This window comes from Notamacropus eugenii, chromosome 4 (assembly GCF_028372415.1).
Source record: "Notamacropus eugenii isolate mMacEug1 chromosome 4, mMacEug1.pri_v2, whole genome shotgun sequence".
NCBI classification, from domain to species: Eukaryota; Metazoa; Chordata; class Mammalia; order Diprotodontia; family Macropodidae; genus Notamacropus; species Notamacropus eugenii.
Window position 1 is genome coordinate 472,287,533 of NC_092875.1, and position 23,886 is coordinate 472,311,418.

At 39.8% G+C, this 23,886-nt stretch overlaps 1 protein-coding gene across 2 annotated transcripts in view; it reads left to right on the forward strand.

The window, feature by feature from the left end:
* The window catches only part of SCAMP1 (secretory carrier membrane protein 1), a 119,204-nt gene that overhangs the window by 73,674 nt on the left and 21,644 nt on the right, over positions 1-23,886 (forward strand). For both annotated transcript variants that reach the window (XM_072606409.1, XM_072606410.1), the window contains one exon: positions 5,864-6,023. In XM_072606409.1, coding sequence (XP_072462510.1) covers positions 5,864-6,023 — 160 coding nt within the window. The remainder of the gene's footprint in view (positions 1-5,863; positions 6,024-23,886) is intronic.

Genomic DNA, 23,886 nt, shown 5'->3' on the forward strand with positions numbered 1-23,886 from the left:
GAACTGTCATATTATATGCCCTCAAGACTTGACAGAGATAACTACAAAATTAAAATACTTCCTAAGGAGATCAAGAACTAAATTTTGGGGGGGGAAGTCTTAAAGGATTTAATTATGGATAGATGTTTCTGGAGGGTGAAAAAAAGGAATTGGGGGGCAGAGCCCAGATGGTGGAGTAACAGCACTCACTTTCTAGAGTGCTCCTGCCAAGCCCAGCCAAATACTTGTAAAAAATGACACTAAACAATTTCTGGAGCTGCAGAACCCACAGAATGATGGAGTGAAGCAAGTCTCCAGCCCAAGACAGCCTGGAAGGTCTCCAAGAAGTGTCTGTTGCACTGCTCTGGGAGCAGAGTGCAGTCCAGTGTGGGTCACATAGAGGGGATGTGAATAAGCCTTGGGGAGACTGAATCTCTCACACCTGTGGTGGTTTCCAGACTTCCTGACCCCAAAATGCTGAGGATAAATTGGAAGGTCAGTGGCAAAAGCCTCTGTGGGACCAGTGCTGGAGAGTAGAGTAGTCCAACTCCAGGATGGCAGAGGGAAGAAGGGGTGGAGGAACCCATAGCAGCCACAGGGGCAGCTTCAGCCACTGTTTCTGGAAGTCTGGGCCCACAAATTGTGGGGGGAAATTGAGCAGCTGACAGTACACCCCCCCCCACCCCCCACTGGAATCAGAGAACTATCTGGACAAAGAGCTCAAAAGCCAAGTAAATGGCTGGGGAAATGAGCAAAAACCAGAAAAAGAATCAGACTATAGAATCCTACTTTGGTGACAAGGAAGACCAAAGCATGCAAACAGAAGAAAACAAAGTCAAAGCTCCTCCATCCAAAGCCTCCAAGAAAAATATGAATTGGTCTCAGGCCATGGAAGAGCTCAGAAAGGAGTTTGAAAATCGAGTAAGAGAAGTAGAGCAAAAATTGGGGAGAGAAATGAGAGAAATGCAAGAAAATCATGAAAAATGAGTCAACTCCTTAGTAAAGGAGACCCCAAAAATGCTGAAGAAAATAACACTTTAAAAAACAGACTCACCCAAATGGCAAAATAGATCCAAAAAGTCAGTGAGGAGAAGAATGCCCTAAAAAGCAGAACTGGCCAGATGGAAAAGGAGGTCCAAAAGCTCACTGAAGAAAATAATTCCTTAAAGATTAGAATGGAGCAGATGAAAGCTAATGACTTTATGAAAAATCAAGAAATTATAAAACAAAAGCAAAGAAATGAAAAAATAGCAGACAATGTGAAATATTTCACTGGAAAAACAACTGACCTAGAAAATGGATCCAAGAGAGACAATTTAAAAATTATGGGACTATCTGAAAGCCATGATCAAAAAAAGAGCCTAGACATCATCTTTCATGAAATTATCAATGAAAATTGCCCTGATATGTTAGAACCAGAGGGTAAAATAAATATTGAAAGAATCCAGCAATCACCCCCTGAAAGAGATCCAAAAAGAAAATTTCCTAGGAATGTTGTAGCCAAATTCTAGAGTTCCCAGGTCAAGGAGAAAATATTGCAAGCAGCCAGAAAGAAGCAATTCGAATACTGTGGAAATACAATCAGGATAACACAGTATCTAGCAGCTTCTACATTAAGGGATTGCAGGGCTTAGAATTGTGTGTGTCTTTGGCCTTCATTGCTGAAGATGACCATGCCATCAGAGAAGTAATGACATGACTTGCACTTGACTTTGTTTTGAGTGAGGGAGGGTTGTGCAGGTCATCAGCCTCACTTCTCCCCCAGAGCCATCTGAATCCAGTGACCAGATATTCATCAGGATGACTGGAGATGACCCAGGATGAGGCAGTTGGGATTAAGTGAGTGTCAGGTGTCTGAGGTAAGATTTGTACTCAGGTCCTCCTGATTCCTGCACTGGTGCTTTATCTACTGCACCACCTAGCAGCCCAGGGCTTGGAATATGATATTCCAGAAGTCAAAGGAGCTAGGATTAAAACCAAGACTCACCTACCCAGCAAAATGGAGCATAATACCTTAAGGGAAAAAATGGTCATTCAGCGAAACAGAGGACTTTCAAGCATTCTTGATGAAAAGACCAGAGCTGAATAGGAAATTTGACTTTCAAACACAAGAATCAAGAGAAGCATGAAAAAGTAAACAGGAAAGAGAAATCATCAGGGACTTACTTTTGAACTGTTTACATTCCTACATGGAAAGATCATATTTGTAACTCTTGAGAGTTTTCTCAGTATTTGGGTAGTTTGGAAGGATATTTATAGACAGAGGGCACAGGGTGAGTTGAATAGGAAAGGATGATATCTAAAAAAATAAAATTAAGGGGTGAGAGAGGAATCTATTGGGAGGAGAAAGGGAGAAATGGAATGGGGCAAATTATCTCTCATAAAAAAGGCAAGAAAAGGCTTTTTCAATGGAGGGGAAAGGGGGGGAGGTAAGAGGGAAAAAGTGAAGCTTACTCTCATTACATTTGATGTAAGGAAGGAATAACATGAACACTCAGTTTGGAATGAAAATCTATCTTACACTGTAAGAAAGTAGGGGAGAAGGGAATAATTGGGGTATTGGGGGGATGATGGAAGGGAGGGTAAATGGGAGGAGGGAGCAATTAGAAATGAACAATCTTGGGGAGGGACAAGATCAAAAAAGAGAATAGAATAAATGGGGGGCAGGATAGGATAGAGGGAAATACAGTTAGTCTTTCACAACATGACTATTATGGAAGTCTTTTGCATAACTACATATGTATAACCTATGTTGAATTGCTTGCCTTCTTAGTGGGGATGGGTGGGAAGGAGGAAGGGATAGAAGTTGGAACTCAAAGTTTTAAAAAAAAATGTTAAAAATTGTTCTTACATGCAACTGGAAAATAAGAAATACAGGTAATGGGGTATAGAAATCTATCTTGCCTTAGAAGAAAATAGAGGAGATGGCTATAAGGGAAGGGAGGGGTATGATAGAAAGGGAGGGCAGATTGGGGGAAGGGGTAATCAGAAAGCACACTGTCTTGGGGTGGGGGGAGGGGAGAGATGGGGAGAAAATTGGGAACTCAAAACCTTGTGGAAATGAATGCTGAAAACTAAAAATAAATAAATAATTTCTTTTAAAAAAGGAATTAACACTAAGTACTTTGTAGTAAATTCCTAAATGGTACTCTAGGGACAAGAGCTGGCTGAATCACATGGAGTCTCTATATGGTCTTCTGCTGCACTCTTTTCTGTTCCAGCATAAAATTATTTAATTTTTTAATGACTGACAGCATGGTATAGAGGGAAGAGCACTGGACATGGAATTTGGAGAGACCTGTTTGCGATCCTTTTTTATAAATATTATTTGTTGTGTGAATGTGGGCTGGTCACTTAACAGTCCTGACTTCATTTTTCACTTATGTTTAAGATAGAATAATAATCTCTGTAGTACCTATCTCCCAAAGTTGTTGTGAAGATCAAATGAGGTAATCTGTATGTTTTTTGTAAATTTTGGACTACTTTGTAAATGTCTTTGATGGAAGTTTCAGGAAGGAGATACAAGTAATTAGTTTTATTTTTGTGTTGCATTATATATTAGAATCAAGAAATTACATATATACATACATATATGTATGTGTATATATATATATATATATATATAAAACATATATATATATATATATATATATATATACACACATAAATATATACCTAAATAGAATTTCATAGTGGTGAGAGGCAGTACAATGCGTGGTGGATATGTGTGCCTCACCACTGGTACGCTAGCCATGTGATATTGGGCAAGTTGTTTAATCTCTCAGTGCTGTTGACAGTGCACTGAGACGAGAAGTTGAAGAGTAGCTCTTGATTTCGTTGGTGGAGGGAGTTTCCACCTTAGATATCCCTTGCACCATTGGAATTACAGCTTTGGTCCAAGAAAATATTCTTCTCCCCATAAAGTAGTTTTAAACTAATAATAGAAAAATAACCTTTAAATCTTGTTCTAAGAGCATTTTGATCCTCTCAAGAGGTATATTGGAAAGAGCATTAGATTCAGAGTCAAGACTACCTCGGTTCAAATCTTGCCTTAGGCGTGTGGCTCTAACACAAATCACTTAATTTTTCTAGGCCTTGGTTTCCTTATCTATAACATTAGGGAGGTTGAAGTCAGTGACTCCTGTGGGCTCTTCCAGCTCTTAAGTCTGTGGTCTGTGCTCTAACGGCTTTCATTCCTCATTTAACTTTTCACTTAAACAACTTTTAAGTTTCCTTGTACTGTTTTCTCTTCAAATAAAGGTTTATTATGTGTCTTTGCTGGACTGGGGATTGATTAATAGGTGATTTCATTTGATAACTTTAACCTATGCTTTCATTCAGTATGTGAGGGCACAAAGTTGTTTACTGAATTAGCTTTTAGTTCTTTTGGCCCATATCTGCATTATCTTGGATTGTACAGATTATTATTGTGTCATGAAAGCAATGAGCTATTTTTGAGAGTCATGAGAGAAACTAAGAAAAGTTGACCACAGTAATAGAAAAGTATGTTTTCACTTTTAGCCTTTAAGAACCATGGATTTGCTAGAAACCACCATTGAGATTTCTCCCAACATCTGACTTTATCATTTAATCAGAACTGATTATTTTTGCTAATATAAATTTGAAATGTAATAAAGAATTTATTATGGTTGGACTACTATGTGGGCCTCGCCAGTGGATTTTTTTTTTTTTAATAACGAACATTTTTTAAGAAGTTTTCAGAGCAGGCTTGATAGAATTCGAAAACTAGGGAGAGACCTAATCTAGTTCAGCCACCTTGTTTTGCAAATGAGAAAACAGGTTCAGAGTAGCAGAGTGATGTGACCAAGATCGTAGAGTATTAAAAGTAAGACAAGAATTATGTCTCGTGTCTAGAAATCAGACGTCCTGGTCTCATGTTCTTTCTACTAGACTCTAGACTGTGCTGCCTTCCAGTATCTTTTCCTTAACAGTTTCTGGGGAGACTCTTGTTGCAAGTTGCATTGGACAAATCTATGTCTAGGAATAACCTTTCTCCTGCTCTCAACACTAACCATCAACAAGACTTTGTGATTATTTGACAAGATGTTTTTGTCAACCTTAGACGTTGCTAAAGACATAAAGAGAAAGGAAAGGATCTTTGCAGGGGAGAACCTTTTCTTTAAGGGAGCCTACTATGACATGTGGGACTGGCCTCGTTTGACAGTACCATTTGCTACTGTTATGGGGCAACGGAAATCATGCTAAATATTCTGATGCCTTGGTAATGCTGCCTGTGTATTCAAATTGTTAAGAAAAAAAAAATTTAGGAGTGCTTTAATGCTAAATTTCCCCAATAATGCTATATGTGAATCAAAGATCATAATTTCAAAAGAGTCAAAATTTCAGGTGACCCAGAGGTCAGTGGAAAATGCAGCTTATTATTGTGGATGTTTTTTGAGAATTGTTGTCGAAGGTTCCTTAAGATTTGTACAGTTAGGAAATCTAATTCATCAAACATTTGTTAGTGTTCAGGTCCTATATAGAGCATGAAGGATTTAATAGATGGACTGCCTAATGGCCATAATGGGATATCTATAATATAATAAAAGAACCAGAGGAAGGGCTCCAGCACATATGGGAGATCCTTCCAAGAGTATGTGTAGAAATCAGTATGTCTGGAAATTATGGGCAAGGACCACACAGGAGAAGAAGGTAGAGGCTTGCAGTCTGTATCTCTGGAGGGCATGTCCTTATAGATGACATAAGAAATCACTGACATGTAATGAACACTTGGCAATAGTAGCGTAGGGCGTCATGTTAAAGTACTTAGTATTAGGAAGCAGTTTTCAAAATTTATGATACATATGGAACGAACTCAGATAATGTTGAGTTAAATTGTCGTTCTGTGTTTTTGATTTCACAGTCCATGCTGTAACACTGTTCCTCAACATCTTTGGATGCCTGGCTTGGTTTTGTGTTGAGCCTGGACGAGGGGTGGATTTCGGACTGAGCATCCTCTGGTTCATGCTTTTTACTCCTTGTTCGTTTGTCTGTTGGTACAGACCCCTTTATGGAGCTTTCAGGTAAAATTTCAAATATGATCTTTTATAATTATGAAATAAATCATTGTTACAGCAGATCTCCAGTGTAATAAAAATGTGACTGTCTTTTATTGTTAGGAGCTTTTTGACTCCACGTTGTCCCATTCAGAAAAGAAAAATTAAAAATAAAAGTTGATAGAATATAAAATAATTTGTTTGCAATAAAAACATACTAGATAAAAAAGCTTACTATTTGTGAAAATATTCTGTTGTGTGTATGAAACTAACTTCCAAGAATATTTTGACTCTTGTCATTTTTTCTCTAGAAATGTTTGTAAAGTTAGCTCTATTGTAACCTTTTAATGTTGTGTAGTCTTTAAGGTAACTGTCTGTGTGTGATAGTTAATGTGTTGCAATATTATTTCTGCTAGTTTGTGAATAGTAAAATTTACTTATTTTCCATGCCTATTCATTTGCATTTTCAAAAAAAGGCAATGTATGTAGTAATACTGTTCAGATAGTGAGAACAACAGCTGTGATATTTTCATGAGTGTTACTTAGGAATAATTTATGGCAGTCTTATGGTTATATACACTTAACCACTAGTTAAATGCTTTCCTCTGTCATTTCATTTTCATTTGACTAGATTTATAAGTGTATGTCATACTTTTCCTTTATTTCCTTTAGAGTTGATTCACTGAGACAAAAATAAGTGTCTTACTTTAGTCCTTGGCTAATATAATATTTTCTGTATGTTAGAAAATTTAAGAGGCTGGTATACAGTTTTACAAAATTGTCAACAGAGGCCATAATGACATTTTTATTTTTAAAAAAATCTTGTTTCTTGGTGTTCATTTTGAAAGTTATTTTACTCCCCCACCACCATTTCTGCCTGAAATTTTTCTTGTATACAGAAATCACCTTACCTTATAGTTTAAAAATGTGCTTAATACACCTAACCATGAACAACTAAATAACAGATTCATTTTTCTAATCCTTATGTTTGAATAAACTTATTTTTACCCTTTTTCATAATTAACTTGAGTTTTTCCATGCTGAAGCTAAAATGGAAGGAAAAAGAGAGGCAGGATTATAGGAAAGATGTGTTGGGCAGTAGCAAAGTATATTGGACAGAGATGGGGTAAAATGAAGAAAATTGATGGGATGAGATAGGAAGAAAAGGAAGAAAGAGATAAGGAGAGAGTATTGTGAAGCTTGAGAAAGGAGACCTGTCACAAAGAAGCTTAGGCTGCCTTATTTATTTTTAAACAGTTGGTTAAGGAGAAGAGCAGCCAGAGAATTCTAAGCATATATGTTATACTCTAGCATGAATTTTGAATATGAGCAAGGGCTTTATAGTTCAGACTCACTTTACAAGTGTCTAGCTTGGAATTACCTCCATCTTCCTGTCCCTTGTTCTGTTGAAACTGCTTAAATGCGCTGAATTTGATATGTAACCTAATTTGTCATTTGAAATAAAGATGTTGGGGACAGGGATTTGAACCCCAGCAGTGTCAGTTTTTAACTGAACCTTGACCATAGCTTTTTAATGATTACTGGCAGTCTCCTTCCCTTCTCCCCATCACTTCCCCTGAGATTAAAAAGTGTCGGTACTTTCGTAACATACCTCAAAGAAGTTAATAAGCTAGGTTTCACTTTTTAGACTTCTCGGGGGAAGAGAAGAATATTTTATGGAGAACCTTAAGCAAATGTCATTAGCATACCTTTTGAGTGGGTAACTTTGGCATTTTCTTCCCCAAGGGACAAACTTTGAGTTTCCTTAAACCTGTTTCACTAATTAAATGCTCTTGGGAATTCTTAGTAGTTATAAAAACATTAATATTTGAATTTGGATAGATATGCAGCTTGGGGTAGTCAACAGAGCACTGAATTTGGAGTTAGAAAAGCTGGCTTGCAGTTGTAACTGTTTTATTTGCTACCTGTCAACAACCAATAGACAAGTTACTTAACTATTCTGGGACTTTTTTTTTTTTAATCTATGGATTAAATGATATCAAAGGCCCCTTTATGAATTCTCTGAACCCTAGTTAAACATTTAATAGCAGATATGTTCTCTTAAAGACTATAAAAATCCTAAAGCAGATAAATTAGTGATTACTTGTATTTAATTAAAAAGGTAAGGGATCTCAAATCTAGGTACCCTGATGCTACACTTTTCCTGCCTTCATGAATTTACAATCAAGTTGACCGAAAATCAGAATTTTATGAAATGCCAAATAATGTGATTAGAATGAGTGGCACATATTGAATAGACAATTGGTGTTATGGTATCTAGTAGGTGCGTTACTTTTCTGAATTGGAGTCACACCGTTGGGTGACCATAAAAGTAACAATTGTACATTAAGAAGATATACTTATGTCAGGAAATTCGAGAACCCAGAGAAACAAAATATGGTAGTGAGGGAATATTTGAAGTTCATCTGAGCCAGAAACATGTGGTAGTATCAAATGCTACCATAGTCTGGACAGAAAGGAAATTGATGAGTTTGGGAAACAGATCATGAGCTTAGTATGATGACATGACAATAGCAGTCACGGGCAATTTCACAGTCACCTAGATGTCTGTTAGAACTCTCTCTGCCCAAAGCAGAATGACATATCTTAATGATAATTAATATGTTAATGATAATTTCATTCTTAAGAAGGTGATGAAACCAACTATAGGGACTGCTTTTATGTTTATTCTTACCAATAAAAAGGAAAAAGTTGCAAGGGTGGATGGAAATGATGAGAATGTTGTAGGGAAGTGACGATTTATCATTAAAATTTGTGATAAAGAAGGTGAGGAAAGTGTAGTCTGGTAGGGGTCTAGATTTCAGAGGCACTAAAATTCTAGAGGGAAAGTCAGTCCATTAGGGAAAGAAATCTCTCGTGAATGAAATTCTGAAGAAACAGAAAACAATTATATTGAGGCAGAAAAGGGGGAGGATTTTAAAGAACCAGTTGGTTTATACAAGAACTAATTAAAAATTGGTTTAAGATGTACAGAAAGCAGATATCTTATACAGAGGCTTGGCATAGTCCAGTAAAAATATTATCAGGAGTGTTAAAGCACAGGATGAGCTATGTGCTGATAAGGAAAATGAAGGGCAACCACAAAAATCTCTTTAACTGCTCTCAAAAAGAGGAAGAAACAAAAAAAGAGCAGAGCAGCATGAACTAAAAGAGATGGGACAGTGGTGGCTAGGGGGCAGAAGCATCGATAATCCACCCTTAGGTTTTTTCTGTTCGGCCTAGAGGCCGATGAGCTACCTGAGCCTTCTTACCTTTTCACTGGTCTTTGGTGGCCAACCGGATAAACGTATTGAGAGAAGAGACTTTCCAGAGTCAAACAAGGGTTAGGCTTTATTCAGGGTCTTAGTTACGTATCCATATGCAGGGTGAGTTCTTCCCCAGGAGAGGAATCTTCCTCCTCCCAAGGGGCAAGGATCATACAGCAAGAGGATGGGAGCGGAAGAGGGGAGGGACCCTCTTCCCTCCAAGGGCCCCTCAGCACGAAGAGCCCCTGGAGGGGACCCCGCAGCAAGAAGAAGGCCTTCAGGCTTTTCTGTCCCTACTTAAACTCTCCCGCCGCATAGTTTGCACGTGAATACGGTGTGTGCCCTCAGCCCCTAGCTAATTAACAACAGGTGTGCTCAGACCATGGACCAATCTCAAGGGTGGGATGCTCTCCCCAGCAAGTTTCCCACTGAGAAGAGGTGGAAATGCACGAGATAGCCTGTGTTTCACGCCTCAATCCCCAGCTGTTCCCTGGGGGGCCTCGTGAGAACTCTGAGGTTTAGAAGCCCTCACTTTTACCTGTCCGAGACTGTCCACGTGAAAACTGAGCTTACACCCCAACATTTTTCTTCTTTTTTTCTTTGCCAAGGAAAATGATCATGGGATTGGAAGGCTCTGAGAGCCCCTGTCTGCCTTTGGTTTAGTTACCAGACCTAGATGAACTCCATCTACACTTAGGAAGATTGCTGAGCCACTTTCAGTGGTCTTTGTAAAGTCATGTAAAATTAAACAGATCATGTTCCATAAAAATCAGTGAAGGAACAGGGGAGGGATGTTTGACCTGAAGACTCAGGGGTCATGCTCGCTCTCTGAAGTACTGGAAGGGAGAGTAGGGTGGAAGTTACAAAGAGGCACATTTAGACTTTTTATAAGGGCGAAGGTCCCAGAGCCATGCTAATGTGGAAAGAGGTGAGAAGTAGTGGGTCTCTACCATGGTGAGGAAGGTGGCCACCAGACAGGGATATTATAGAATGGATTTTTGTTTATGAGATAAATTAGGATGGCCTTTGAGATCCTTTCCAAGTCAGATGCTGTATGTCTACAGTATAATCAGCTGTTCTGAAATAGCCAAGACTATATATTATTACGGAATATTTAGAATATTGGCAAGAAAATGAGAAAAATCCAAGGTGATTATGGCAACCACGTCCTAATGCAGTAAGCACTTAGTACATCTTGAAATGTTTCAAAAATTTCCTCAGAAGATTCTATAAATATATTGCCTTTTTAGTTAATGAGAAAATATAATAATGCCTGATCCACAATGGTGTCTTTTATGACACTGAGTTTTAATAAATCTCAAATATCTTTTTTTTGTAAAATTTTACAGATAGCATTAAGATGCAAATTTTTTTAAAACTTAAAAACCAATTGAGTTTTTTCATGTCATTCCTCTTGTTGCTTGCTTTCTTAACCAGGGTCAAATCTGTTTTTGTATTGTATCTGCATGGTATCTGCTTTTGTCCACCTTAGTTTCTATTATAATGTTAAATACTATGCCCATCTTCTAGTTCTGTCTCTTCTGAAATTTTAACCTTATAGCTGTAAAATTGTTAGTTTTTAAATTAGTTTTTGGTTAATGTATGTAATGTTCTTGTCATACTTTGGTAGATACAGAGTACAGAGAATCTGAAAGGTAGTTCCTTCTTTATTAAATTGATTCTTCTGGCATTCAGTACAGATTATGAGAATTTATCTTCTTCACACTTAGATGATTTCTGATCTCATCAGTTCCAGCATCTCTTCTGCTGATACAGGCGCTAGCCCCTCCATGCCTGTGTTCATGGCTCCATCGGTTTGTTGTCTTTGACTTTCCCTGACCGAAAAAAGAAATTATCACCAACATTCTGTTGACCATTGCTGAACTGGCTGAGAAGTGAGGAAAGTGAATGGAGAACAGGAGAGCAATGAGGATTGAGAGTTGAGGTCAGGCTCAAGAGGCGAGGGAGAGTTGGAGCCTGTTTTTATAGAGTTAAATTTCCAAGTTCAGAAAGTTTTACAGAATTCATGGGATTATCAGTTTAGAGCCTGTGACTTCCAGGTTCTTTTAGTCCAGGGGTATCAAATTCAGGCCTCAGCATGAATCAGATTATGGGGAAAATGAACAAAATGCGTAAAAATACTATTCAATATTGGTTGATGGTTTTTAAAAATGTGGCCTGTAGGGATCTGTTTCTGTTTGAGTTTGAGGAAACGGAGGCGAGGGAAGTGTAAGCAATTTGCCCAAGGTCACAAAGGTAGGAAATAGTAGAGGTTTGAACTTGGATTCTCTCAAAATCAGCTGTCTTTCCATTCGTTGTACACAGGGTTGTCCTGTAGTGGGAAGGAGAACAGCTGGCAGTTTTCTAGACTTTAAGGTTTGCAAGTATTTTCATTTATCTCATGTTTTCCTTGCAGCTCTGTGAAGTAAATGCCCCGCTTTATTGGCCCATTTTGCAGAAGAGGAAACTAGGACTAGGCAAAGAAATGAAGTGACTCAGCTGTTGCATAGAGGAGGCAGGTTGTGAGAGTCCAGACCTTGCCTGACGTCCACACCAGGACGTTGTATGCTAGGTAGACCACACGGCTTCTCCTGAAATGTCCCAGAATCACAGGGCTGACCTTGTCTTCCTTCTGTTCTGGAAGCTTCAGTCGTTCTCTGTTTGCTGTTAGATGCACACGCCTCTCTCTGGCTTTTAAAGCCTTCACAGTCTGGCTCCTGCCCATCCTCCTGAAGGCTTGGTGTGCCTTCTGTTCTTGTAGATGACATTCTTTTTCAGCCTCAGTGTTTTCCCAAAAGCCGTCCATCCCCCCAGACCCCACTGTTCTTCTCTCTGACCTTCCCTTCCAGACTTGTATCCAGTGCAACCTCCTGACAAGCCTTTCCTGATTCCCCTGGTTGTACATTTCTCCTGCTCACCCATCACATGTTTTGTTTGTGAACATGTGGGATTCCTGTAGTAATTTCTTTAGTAAATTAGCAGAGTGAAATGTAAGCTCCCAGTATGCTGGGGCTAGTTCGGTTCTGTAGTGCAGTACTTTGGTATGTAGAAGGCATTTTGTACTTTCTAAGCTTGTTTATTGACTGAGAAGAAGACTGATTTTACTGCTAGTCATAATACGTTCTGTCTCTACTTATTGCCTTTGTGACCATGGGCAAGTCCCTTAAAGGTCTTGGATCTTCAGTTTCCTAAATAATACTCCTTCCCACATCAAACGATTCTTGTGCTGATCAGTAGCCTGCTAATCTGTATAAAGTACTTTGGAAATTTCAAGTCTTTATAAATGGGGCAGTTAGGTGACACAGTGGGTAGAGTTATGGGCCTGGAGTCAAGAAGACTCATCTTGCTGAGTTCAGATCTGGCCTTAGACACTTATTAGCGGTGTTACCTTGGGCAAGTCATTGAACCCTGTTTGCCTTATGGAATGGCAAACCATTCCAGTATCTTTGCCAAGTAAACCCCAAATGAGGTCATGAAGATTGTACATGACTGAAATGATTGAACAACACTAAAATGTAAATCAGAAGTGCTTTTACCAGGAAGGTGTTTATAGGATAAATTACCTCCAGGGCCTGAGATTTATCTGTGTGGCCACTCCCATCCCTGAGATAGATGGAAATCCCTAAATGCGATAGCAAGACTTCTTGAGTTGTAATAAAAACTTGCTGCTTGGGAGCCAGTGTTTTGGAGATAAGTTTATCCTAATTAGGCCAATCTTTAGGCTGTGGACAAGTGTGAGACCTGTTCTCAAAGCCTTTACTAGTCATGTTGGTGGTGGGACTTGCCTGAGTGTGTGCTGCTTTGGCATAGCCTGGAGTAGGGTTGTAGTAGTGGGTAGAAATTTGTACGTGTGATGAATTTCCCACCTCAGAAAAGCCCCTTCCGTTTCCATTCTGCTGGGGGTTTGGCACACGCTCATAGGTGTAACTCAATTGGATGTTAGATTTAGCTTTCTTGTCCTTCTTTCGTCTGTCTAAGTGAGAGCTAACTTCACTTATGTTAAAGATGTGTTAAGTAGATATTTAAGTAGAGATACACGCGCTAAACACCCTTTGAGTGTCGTTCAGTCATTTCTGCTTCATTTTTACTCTAGTAACTTGGCATTTTATGTCTGAGTTTCTCCTTGTAATTTGAGTCTGCCCTCATTCACAAACAGGCCTGACTCAGTTCCCTCATTCCCTGGTGGGGGTGCGGGCTTAGAAGGGGAAGAGAGATTGATATTTCTGTAGTCTATCCTGTTAAGTTTTTAAAATAGGAAAGCCCCTACTGGGGCTAAGACGTTGTCAGGAGTTCTTAACCTTGAGTCCATGAACTTCTTTTTTAAATTCTGATAACTGCATCTCATTGTAATTGGTTTCCTTTGTAATTCTATGTATTTATTTTATGCATTTAAATATATTCTGAGAAGAGGTCTGTAATCTTGACCAAATTGTGAAGAGTCCATGACACACACACAAAAGTTAAGAAATTCCTGCATGAAACTGATCATTTATATCTTTTGTGTGAGTTAGCCTGATCCTTGGCTCTCCTAATAGCTAAATAAAATGAACTACCTTAAAGGTTTGGTTTTGATGGGTCGAAGAGAGAAACATGAAGGCTAATTTAAGAGCGTGGAGAGCGGAGGCCTCTGTGCTGTACGTCACAGTTCCAAGCCCCTGGAGAGCTAGAATCTAGAGCTGTATGTATTTGTTCTTACCTTGCTTCAAAAACTGTTCTTGGGCAGAAAAATCACACCAAAACTTGAGAAAGGCTTAATAGTGTGTTGTTAAGAAGCCTAGCTGTCATCTTTATTTGAAGTGCAGGGGATGTGTGCTTAAGTAATCTCATCTCCTGCTTAGTCTTGTTCCACAAGATTTTTTAAGTTCTTATAAGTATTGTGTGAAGCATGCACTCTTATTCTTCTGTAGATCTATAATCTGATTGGTTTTCCTTTTCTGTGTTGCTACTTTTTTTTTATTAAAAAATAAGACATTTAATATCTGAATCTTTATTTTCTTAGATCTATCCAGACTGTGTTATCCCTGCTTCTATTAAAGATTCATTTGACAAAAATAATTCCATACTCCATAATAATTCCATTCCATAGAGAATTCTGTAAATTATTTGTATTTAACTCTCGTGGCTTAACTTTGAACAGATAGGCAAAGTTGATATGTTTTAGGTAGTAATGTGACATATGTATTAATTGATTATGCCTGGTTAGAATATTAGGAGAAATATATTAAAAAAATCAAATCAGATCCTCTCAGCCTGGATGGAAAGAGAGAATGGTATAAAAAGAAGATGTGGTTAAGGCTTTATTGCCCTTGGGCACCGTAGTTATCCACCTGTTTGTTTATTCAAGAATTAATTATTAGCTAGAGGACTTCTATAAACAAAGTACTAAATAGTTGCTCTTGAGCTTGTATGCAAGGAAGGAACGGAAGACGTGCCATAGACATCTGAAGGACATAGAGCTTTGTAATGAGGGCCATAAGAGGAAGTTCAGAGGACAGAGAAATCCCCTCTGACTGAGGATGGCTAGGAGCAGGGTAAGGAATGAGATCCTTACGGAGGTTCCCTTAGAAGTAGGTCTTGAAAGAATAGATAAGATTTTGAAATGCAAAGGTGGAAGCTGGAGCATATTCCTCTGGAGACTGCACCAGGAGCAGAGCCCCTGACTTTGGAAAGATCAGAGATGTTTAGCTTATGAGGGATGTGACAGTTGTCATCTGATACTGGAAGACTCTGTCTTGTGGAGGAGAAATTAGACCTGTTTTGGTTGACTCCAGAGAGCAGAGCTAGGACTAGTGGATTACTGAGTTAGCTAAGCAAACCTAAAGTGCTTTCTGATAATTAGAGCTATCTGAGAATAGAAATGAAGTGTTTTGTAAAGTAATGATTTCCCCATCACTGAAAATCTTAAGGTCTGGAGCTCAAAGGAACCTTAGATCATCAAGCCGAAGGGTTAGGCCAGATCTGGTCCACAGCCTGTTTTTGTGTGGTCTGTGAGCCAAGAATGGTTTTCACATTTTAAAATAAACTTTTATTGTATTTTAAAATGTAAAAACCATTCTTAGTTCAAGAGCTATACAAAAACCACAAGTAGAACAGTAAATTGCCAATCAGATCTAGACCAGTCTTTTCATTTTAATAAATGAGGAAACTGAGGCTCATAGATGTTTAATGTCTGGTTCAAGGTAACAGTGACAGCCAGGATTTGAACTTAGATTCCACTCATCAGGTGGATTGAAGGTGGGATTAGGTAGGTCTCCTCCAGCTATGGGGATGCTGAAGAGTTTGACTGGAGCACTGTTAGGGTTTATACAAAGGAGTAGCTCAGGAGAGAGCTAGGAAGGTAGGTTGGAATCACATTGTAGATACTCTCAAATTCAGGACTGAGGAGCTTGGGCTTTAGTCAGTAGGTAAAGGAGCCCACAGGTAGTTGGACTGGAAGGAGGATTGACTAGAAGTAGGCTCTTGTAGTCATCTTGGTAATTGTATTAAGCACCCTGTGTCCTGTTATTCTGTTAGGAATATAGGAAACAAAAGCAAGCCTGTCTTCAAGAAGCTTATGTTCTACTGGAAGGTACAGCAGGCTCCCACATGAGTGAATGAGCCATGTACAAGATGAATAGATGTCATTTTGGAGTGAGTGTCAGCACCTGAGGGGATCAAGAAAAGCCTCTTGAATGAGGTGACACTCACATTGAACTTTGAAGGATGCTGGGGCTTGTAAGAGGTGTGAGTAAAGAGGGAGAGCACGCTACAGAAAGGACAGCCTGTGCAAAAGCATGTGGGTGGGACATGAAATATCGTGCATGAGGAATGTTGCATTGGCCACATGAAGACTGATAGGATACAGCTGAGTTATTTAACTTAGAGCCTTAGAAAGACTGGAACCAAATTTTCATCAGCTTTAAATGCCAGGGGATTTTTTGTTTTATCTTAGGAACAAAAGAAAGCCCCTGACGCATCTTGAGTTAGGAGAGTGACATAATCAAATCTATGCTTTAGGAATATCAGTTTTGCAGCTATGTTGAGGATATGGAAGGGTTAGACATAGTACACCAGTTAGACTTGCAGTAGTCCAGATGAGAGGGTGCTATGGCCATGTGAATGGAGAGAACGTGATCAGTGGGAGAGATGATCTGGAGGGATATGTGCAGTAAGAGTAGAGAGTTAAGGATAATGTCAATATTGGGGAACTTGAGTCACTGAAAAAATGGTGGTATCCTTGACAGAAATAGAGAAGGTAGGAGTTGAGGGGCAGGTTTAAGAGGAAAATGATTTCTGTTTTGGACCTGTTGAATTGGGAGATGTCTTTGGTACAAAAGGGTGAAGTTATCTAGCAGACATTTGGACACCTGTGATGACTTCAAAAGAGAGAGATGGAAAGGGATGTTTCTATGGATTTGAGAATCATATGTTTAGAGATAATAGTTGAACCCATGGGAAACGGTTGAGTTTGCCATAATAGAGCACAGAGGGAAATGAAAGCCCCAACACTTAACCTTCTTGTTTCCCCCATGCATAAGGAAAGTATAGCTAGCTGATAGATCTTGCAGAGGGGACTGAAAAGGATCTGTCCAACATAAGTCACATAAGATAAAATCTCATTACAATCTAAAAGAGGCAGTGGGAATGAAAAAAAGGAGAAAGCTAAGAATCTTAGGCTATTTTGGAGGTCAAATGAGTAATTATTAATGTTTTCGAATTTTGGAGGTTCCATGGGATCTTTTTGTGTTTCAACCATCCAAATAAATCTTTCTGGAATTTCATTTCAGAGATGAAAGCCACTCTTTGCTGAGATGGTGTGTACTCAGTGTTAAGAGTTGAGGCTAAGTTGATGTGCAGCTCAAATTGGCATAGTTCGAGTTAAACAACTAATTGGATCTGGAGGACAAGGGAAAGCAAAGGGAGGATCAGATAGCTTCAAATTTTTAAAATTTTGGTAATAGGAAAAGGAAGTTAAGAGGAATAACTGTTTGGCAGAGAAGATGATGATCTTGGTTTTAGACATAGTGAATTTGAATTGCTGGCAGGACCTTTAAGTAAAGATGGCCAACAAGCATTTGGAAATTTAGGGTAAGAGTTCAGAATAATGGAAAAGATTTAAAACAGCTGTTGTAGATGGTGTAATAACATTCATTAGAAATGAATGAAATTGATCTGAGGTTAAATTAACCTATGTGGGGAGCTAAGTGAAGCCAGATGGGGCCTAACGGGGAGAAAAGGACTATTTGAAAGGACTCTAGGTTGTGATGACAAATAAGAGCAGTGGAGCAAAAGAGAAGGAAAGAAGGTTTTGGGCAGACAGGGCATTACGTGGTCTGGCCTTGAGGTCAAGAATGTCTGTGTGATCCTGGGCAAGCCACTTAATGTCTGCTTCCTTGTCTGTTAAATGAGGTGAATGCACCAAGAGACCTTTCAAGTCCCTCCCAACTCTAAATCTAACATCTTGTGCTTGAAGGTGAGGTCTGGGGGTGTAATTGACTATACTGGGGAGTAGTTGAAAGAGAGGAGAGAGCTACATTGTCCAGAGTGCTGAAAACAGACCGTCAATAGTGTTGTATTGGATTATCCTTACTTCAGTTAATCTACATGCTGGCAAGGTGTTTTAATATTAATACTAAGAAATAATCATGCTAACTTTATGGGGTTTTGATGCTGTGATTGGGAAAAAAACAAAACAAAAAACTGACCTTGTGCCCTGAGGTTGTTTGACCTGCAGTAGAACTTTATCCCTACTTTTTGAAAACAGGGTTTTATTGTACTTGGGTGATTACCGGCGTTCAGAGGGCACCAGTGTTAATGAAGCAAAATCAGAAGGTACCTGTGGAGCACTGTGTGGTTTTTAGGACTCCTGGCAGCTGAGAAAAGAAAAAAGATTGTAATTAATAACAGTGAACATTAATATAACACTTACTTGGTACGAGACACTGTGCTAAGCGCTTCGTAATTATATCATTTGATCCTCAAAACACCCGTGGGAGGTGGGTGCTAGTAATATCTCCATTTTATAGATAAGAAGACTGAGGCAAACAGGTTAAGTGATTCATCCAGGGTCACACAGTAGTAAGTGTCTGAGACTAGGTTGAATTGAACTGGCTTCTTTCTGACTCTAGATCTGGTACTCCAACCACCACAACATAGTATTCTTGGTGCTCTAATACATATAGCAAAGGCATGCCTTTAATGTTTCTTTTGTCATAGTAATATGATAAAGTGAGTTTCTGTGAACTAGTGAGATTTCCTTTTGCTTTGAGAGTCTGTGGATGGACATTTGTGTTTAATGTTTGAGAGCAAGGAATTCCCCGTCTCTAAAATTTTATTATTGATAAAATATTAATTCATACAAATTATTGGTTTGTTGCACTTCGTTTCAACATTTTTGAACACATGAGCATTACCAAGGCCCCACACTAGGTGTGGAGGATATACAGATGAAAATGAGCACCATCTCCGTCCTCAGAGGATCTTCAGTCTAATAGGAGGAATGGTGTATGCTAGAGGTGTCGAACATTTGGTCCACAGTGGCCAGAACAAGATTAAAGTGTTATTGGGAAATGATTTAGCAAAGACAAATGAAAATATGATATAGATGATGTTATATATGGTTCAGATTCAGTATGTGACCCACAGAGATCCTTTTTATGGATTAATAGTTGCTGTGTCTATTTGAGCTTGACACCAATGGGATAGACTAGATGTAAAATAAAGTATGTAAACTATGTATAAAAATATGGCATAAAATCGAGTGAAATACAACAAAGCCAAGACGTCGTCATCTTGAGTCTCGAGGTTCAGAAAGGTGTCAGGGAGCCGGTGAGCACCCGAGCTGGGTTTGAAGGAAGGGAAGAATTTCAGCACGTTTCTGGATGAGAAAGGCATGTGTTCCAGATGCGTGGAACAGCATGGAGGGGGGAAAATACAGTATGGCTAGAGCATAAGAGAACAAGAATAGTAATGTGAAAGCTAAACTAGGAGACAAATTATGAATATACTAGATTAAGGAGTTGTATTTGATCCTGTAAGCTGCAGTTGCAAACTCCTTATGTTCCTGATTCCAGACCTACCTTTCTTTCATCAGAGGACTTTGTGTCCTATTTTACTGAGATGGTTAAAGGCATCAGGTGTGAGCTCCTTGTCTCCCCTCTTCCATATTTTAAATACTCTCACTCTCAATCCTAGTGAGTAAGAGGGCCACTCCTTTCCAGAGTGAATCCATTCACCTGTCCCCTTCATCGCATTCCTTCTATGTACCCTGGCATGTTCTTTTGGCTCTCCTCTTTCTCTCTCATCTTCATTAACATTTCCCTTCATCTACGAACATGTTCAGCTCTCTTTATCTTATTTAAAAAAAAAAAAAAACAAAACCTCCTCTGACCCTGCTATTTCTGTAAACCATTATTCTACTTGAAGCCTTTGTGTCCTCAGCTGCCAGTATCTCTCCCCTCAGATCCCTTCTCTTTATTGTACATACTTATTTCTGCGTGGGGGTGTTTATGTAAGCGCTATAGCTCACTCCATGCATTCGTCACAGTGCTCATTGTTTACTTGCCTTTCTCGATAAAATATAAATGCCTAGAGGGCAAGGCCAGTCCCTTGTGGTCTTTTATCCCTGTAGCCTCGAACTTGGTACAGTAGATGCTTATGCAGATTGATTCCTTCCATTTCCTGCTAATCTGTATCTCTCCATATTCTCCCCCTTTCATGTACCACTAGTTCTTAAAACCCCTGCGGCATTCCGTCCATCCCTGCTATGCATAATTGTTCTTAGAAGATCTATAGAGAACTCTTATTGCCTAATCGAATCATCTTTTCTCTGGCATAGTTCCAAATGTATAGCTTCTGTTTAGAAGACTTGCAAACCTATTAGCAGCCTTTCCTCTCTCCTTCTGCCCCCTTGCACCCACCTCCATCCATGAACTCTAGTTGTACAGATTTAGCTGCTTTCTAGAGATATCCACCTAGATGTCACATCGCAGTATCATGATCAGTTTCTTATAATAGGTTTCCTCATAACTTGTTTGCTCATCTTTCTTCATCCTCTAATCCATCGTTCATACTTCTACCAAAAATAATCTTCCTAATTGTATGAACAGGTCACTTCCCTGTTCAGGAAACTTCATTAGATCCTCTGTTATATCCTGAATAAAGTACACAGGCAGCCTGGCAGTCGAGGTCGTTCACGGTGACAGTTGTAAACTCATACTGTTGATGTTATAATTATTGTTTGATATTATATTTATGCTGATAGGATTCCACTGTGGAGTCACTTAGGCTGAATGTTCCAGATGTGCATAGAAACACATGGGCAGAACACACACTTCGCTCTTTTCCATTGTTAACCTCTTGTGTCAGGTGTATGAGATTTGTAGCTTTTTTTTTAAAATTTAATTTTATTATTATTATTCTTTAATGTTTTACAATCACTGCCATAAAATTAAGATTTTATCCCCCCCCACCTACACCCCACTCCCCCCCTCCCTCCCCACGACTGCATACAATTCTGTATAGGTTCTACATATACTTCCCTATTGAGTACATTTTCACTGTAGTCATGCTATGGAGTCAAACTAAAATAAATGGAAGAAATCATATAACAAATCAAAACATGATACACAAACACACACACACACAAACATGATCTGCTACATTCTGCGAATGACTTCCATATTTCTTTCTCTGAGTGTGGAAGGCATTTTGCCTTAGAAAACCACCATGGGGGGGGGGGGCAGAGCCAAGATGGCGGAGTAGAAAGACGCACATACACATAGCTCCAAACCCACAAACCATAGAACGGCTACAGGGAAGTAACTCACGGCGAATTTTGCACCCAGAGGCCACGGAATATTGGAGCGAGGGAGATTTCTGTTCCGGAGAGACCTGCAAACCTCTCGCGGGGTTCCTTCGCGCTGCGGACTGGGTGCCGGAACTGGGAGCTGAGTGCAGCCCTACCGCGGCCGCGGCACCAAGAGGAAAAGATCCGAGTGGGCTTCGGGGACGGGATCTCCAGTGGCCACGCGGGTCCCTCCACCCACAGAGGGACCTGCAAACCTTGCAAAAGGTCCATCGCGCTGCAGACGCGGAGCCCAGACCTGCCGCGGCCGCGGCACCGAGAGATACAAATCCGAGCAGGCTTCAGGGACGGGATCTCCAGCAGGCCGCACAAGTCCCTCCACCCACAGGTGACGGGGGTCGGTGAGAGAGTCTCTTTGGCGGGTTGAGAGGGGAGTGGGGTGCCCCCATAACTCAGGCCCCCCCCCCCATGGTAGAAGCTGAGAGGCTGCTGCAGACAGGGGCTCCCCAAGGGGGCAGGAGCCTGGATCCATTGTGGAAGGTCTGTGCATAAACCCCCTGAGGGAACTGAGCCTGAGAGGCAGCCCTGCCCCAACCTGACCACCTGAACTTAATCTCACACTGAATAGCAGCCCTGCCCTCGCCAAAAGCCCTAAGGCTGGAAGCAGCATTTGAATCTCAGACCCCAAACGCTGGCTGGGAGGATCAGGAGGCGAGGTGGGTGTGAGGAGAATATTCAGAGGTCAAGTCACTGGCTGGGGAGAATGCCCAGAAAAGGGAAAAGAAATAAAACGATTGAAGGCTACTTTCTTAGAGAACAGACATTTCCTCCCTTCCTTTCTGATGAGGAAGAACGATGCTTACCATCAGGCAAAGACACAGAAATCAAGCATTCTCTGTCCCAGCCCACCCAATGGGCTCAGGCCATGGAAGAGCTCAAAAAGAATTTTGAAAATCAAGTTAGAGAGGTGGAGGAAAAACTGGGAAGAGAAATGAGAGGGATGAAAGAGAAGCATGAAAAGCAGATCAGCTCCCTGCTAAAGGAGAACCAAAAAACTGTTGAAGAAATTAACACCTTGAAAACTAGCCTAACTCAATTGGCAAAAGAGGTTCAAAAAGCCAATGAGGAGAAGAATGCTTTCAAAAGCAGAATTAGCCAAATGGAAAAGGAGATTCAAAAGCTCACTGAAGAAAATAGTTCTTTCAAAACTAGAATGGCACAGATGGAGGCTAAGGAGAGAAAGACAGATATCACAGAACATAGCAAGAAGACTGGAAAAATGGAAGATAATGTGAAATATCTTATTGGAAAAACAACTGACCTGGAAAATAGATTCAGGAGAGACAATGTAAAAATTCTGGGACTACCTGAAAACCATGATCAAAAGAAGAGCCTAGACATCATCTTCCATGAAATTATCAAGGAAAACTTCCCTGAGATTCTAGAACCAGAGGGCAAAATAAATATTCAAGGAATACACAGAACACCGCTTGAAAGAGATCCAAAAAGAGAAACTCCTAGGAACATTGTGGCCAAATTCCAGAGTTCCCAGGTCAAGGAGAAAATATTGCAAGCAGCTAGAAAGAAACAATTCAAGTATTGTGGAAATACAATCAGGATAACACAAGATCTAGCAGCCTCTACATTAAGGGATCGAAGGGAATGGAATAGGATATTCCAGAAGTCAAAGGAACTAGGACTAAAACCAAGAATCACCTACCCAGCAAAACTGAGTATAATACTTCAGGGGAAAAATTGGTCTTTCAATGAAATAGAGGATTTTCAAGCATTCTTGATGAAAAGACCAGAGCTGAAAAGAAAATTTGACTTTCAAACACAAGAATGAAGAGAACCATGAAAAGGTGAACAGCAAAGAGAAGTCATAAGGGACTTACTAAAGCTGAACTGTTTACATTCCTACATGGAAAGACAATATTTGTAACTCTTGAAACATTTCAGTATCTGGGTACTGGGTGGGATTACACACACACACATGCACACACACACACATACATAGAGACAGAGTGCACAGAGTGAATTGAAGAGGATGGGATCATATCTTAAAAAAAAAAAATGAAACCAAGCAATGAGAGAGAAATATATTGGGAGGAGAAAGGGAGAAATGGAATGGGGCAAATTATCTCTCATAAAAGAGGCAAGCAAAAGACTCATTAGTGGAGGGATAAAGAGGGGAGGTGAGAGAAAAACATGAAGTCTACTCTCATCACATTCCACTAAAGGAATGAATAAAATGCACACTCATTTTGGTAGGAAAACCTGTCTCACAATACAGGAAAGTGGGGGGATAAGGGGACAAGCAGGGTGGGGGGGATGATAGAAGGGAGGGCATGGGGAGGAGAGTGTAATTCGAGGTCGACACTCATGGGGAGGGATAGGATCAAAAGAGAATGGAAGTAATGAGGGACAGGATAGGATGGAGGGAAATATAGTTAGTCCTATACAACACAACTATCATGGAAGTCATTTGCAAAACTACACAGATTTGGCCTATATTGAATTGCTTGCCTTCCAAAGGGAAGGGATGGAGAGGGAGGGAGGTAAAGAAGTTGGAACTCAAAGTGTTAGGATCAACTGTCGAGTAATGTTCTTGCCACTGGGAAATAAGAAATACAGGTAAAGGGGTATAGAAAGCTATCTGGCCCTACAGGACAAAAGAGAAGACGGAGACAAGGGCAGAGAGGGATGATAGAAGAGAGAGCAGATTGGTCATAGGGGCAATGAGAATGCTTGGTGTTTGGGGGGGGAGGGGATAAAAGGGGAGAAAATTTGTAACCCAAAATTTTGTGAAAATGAATGTTAAAAGTTAAATAAATAAATT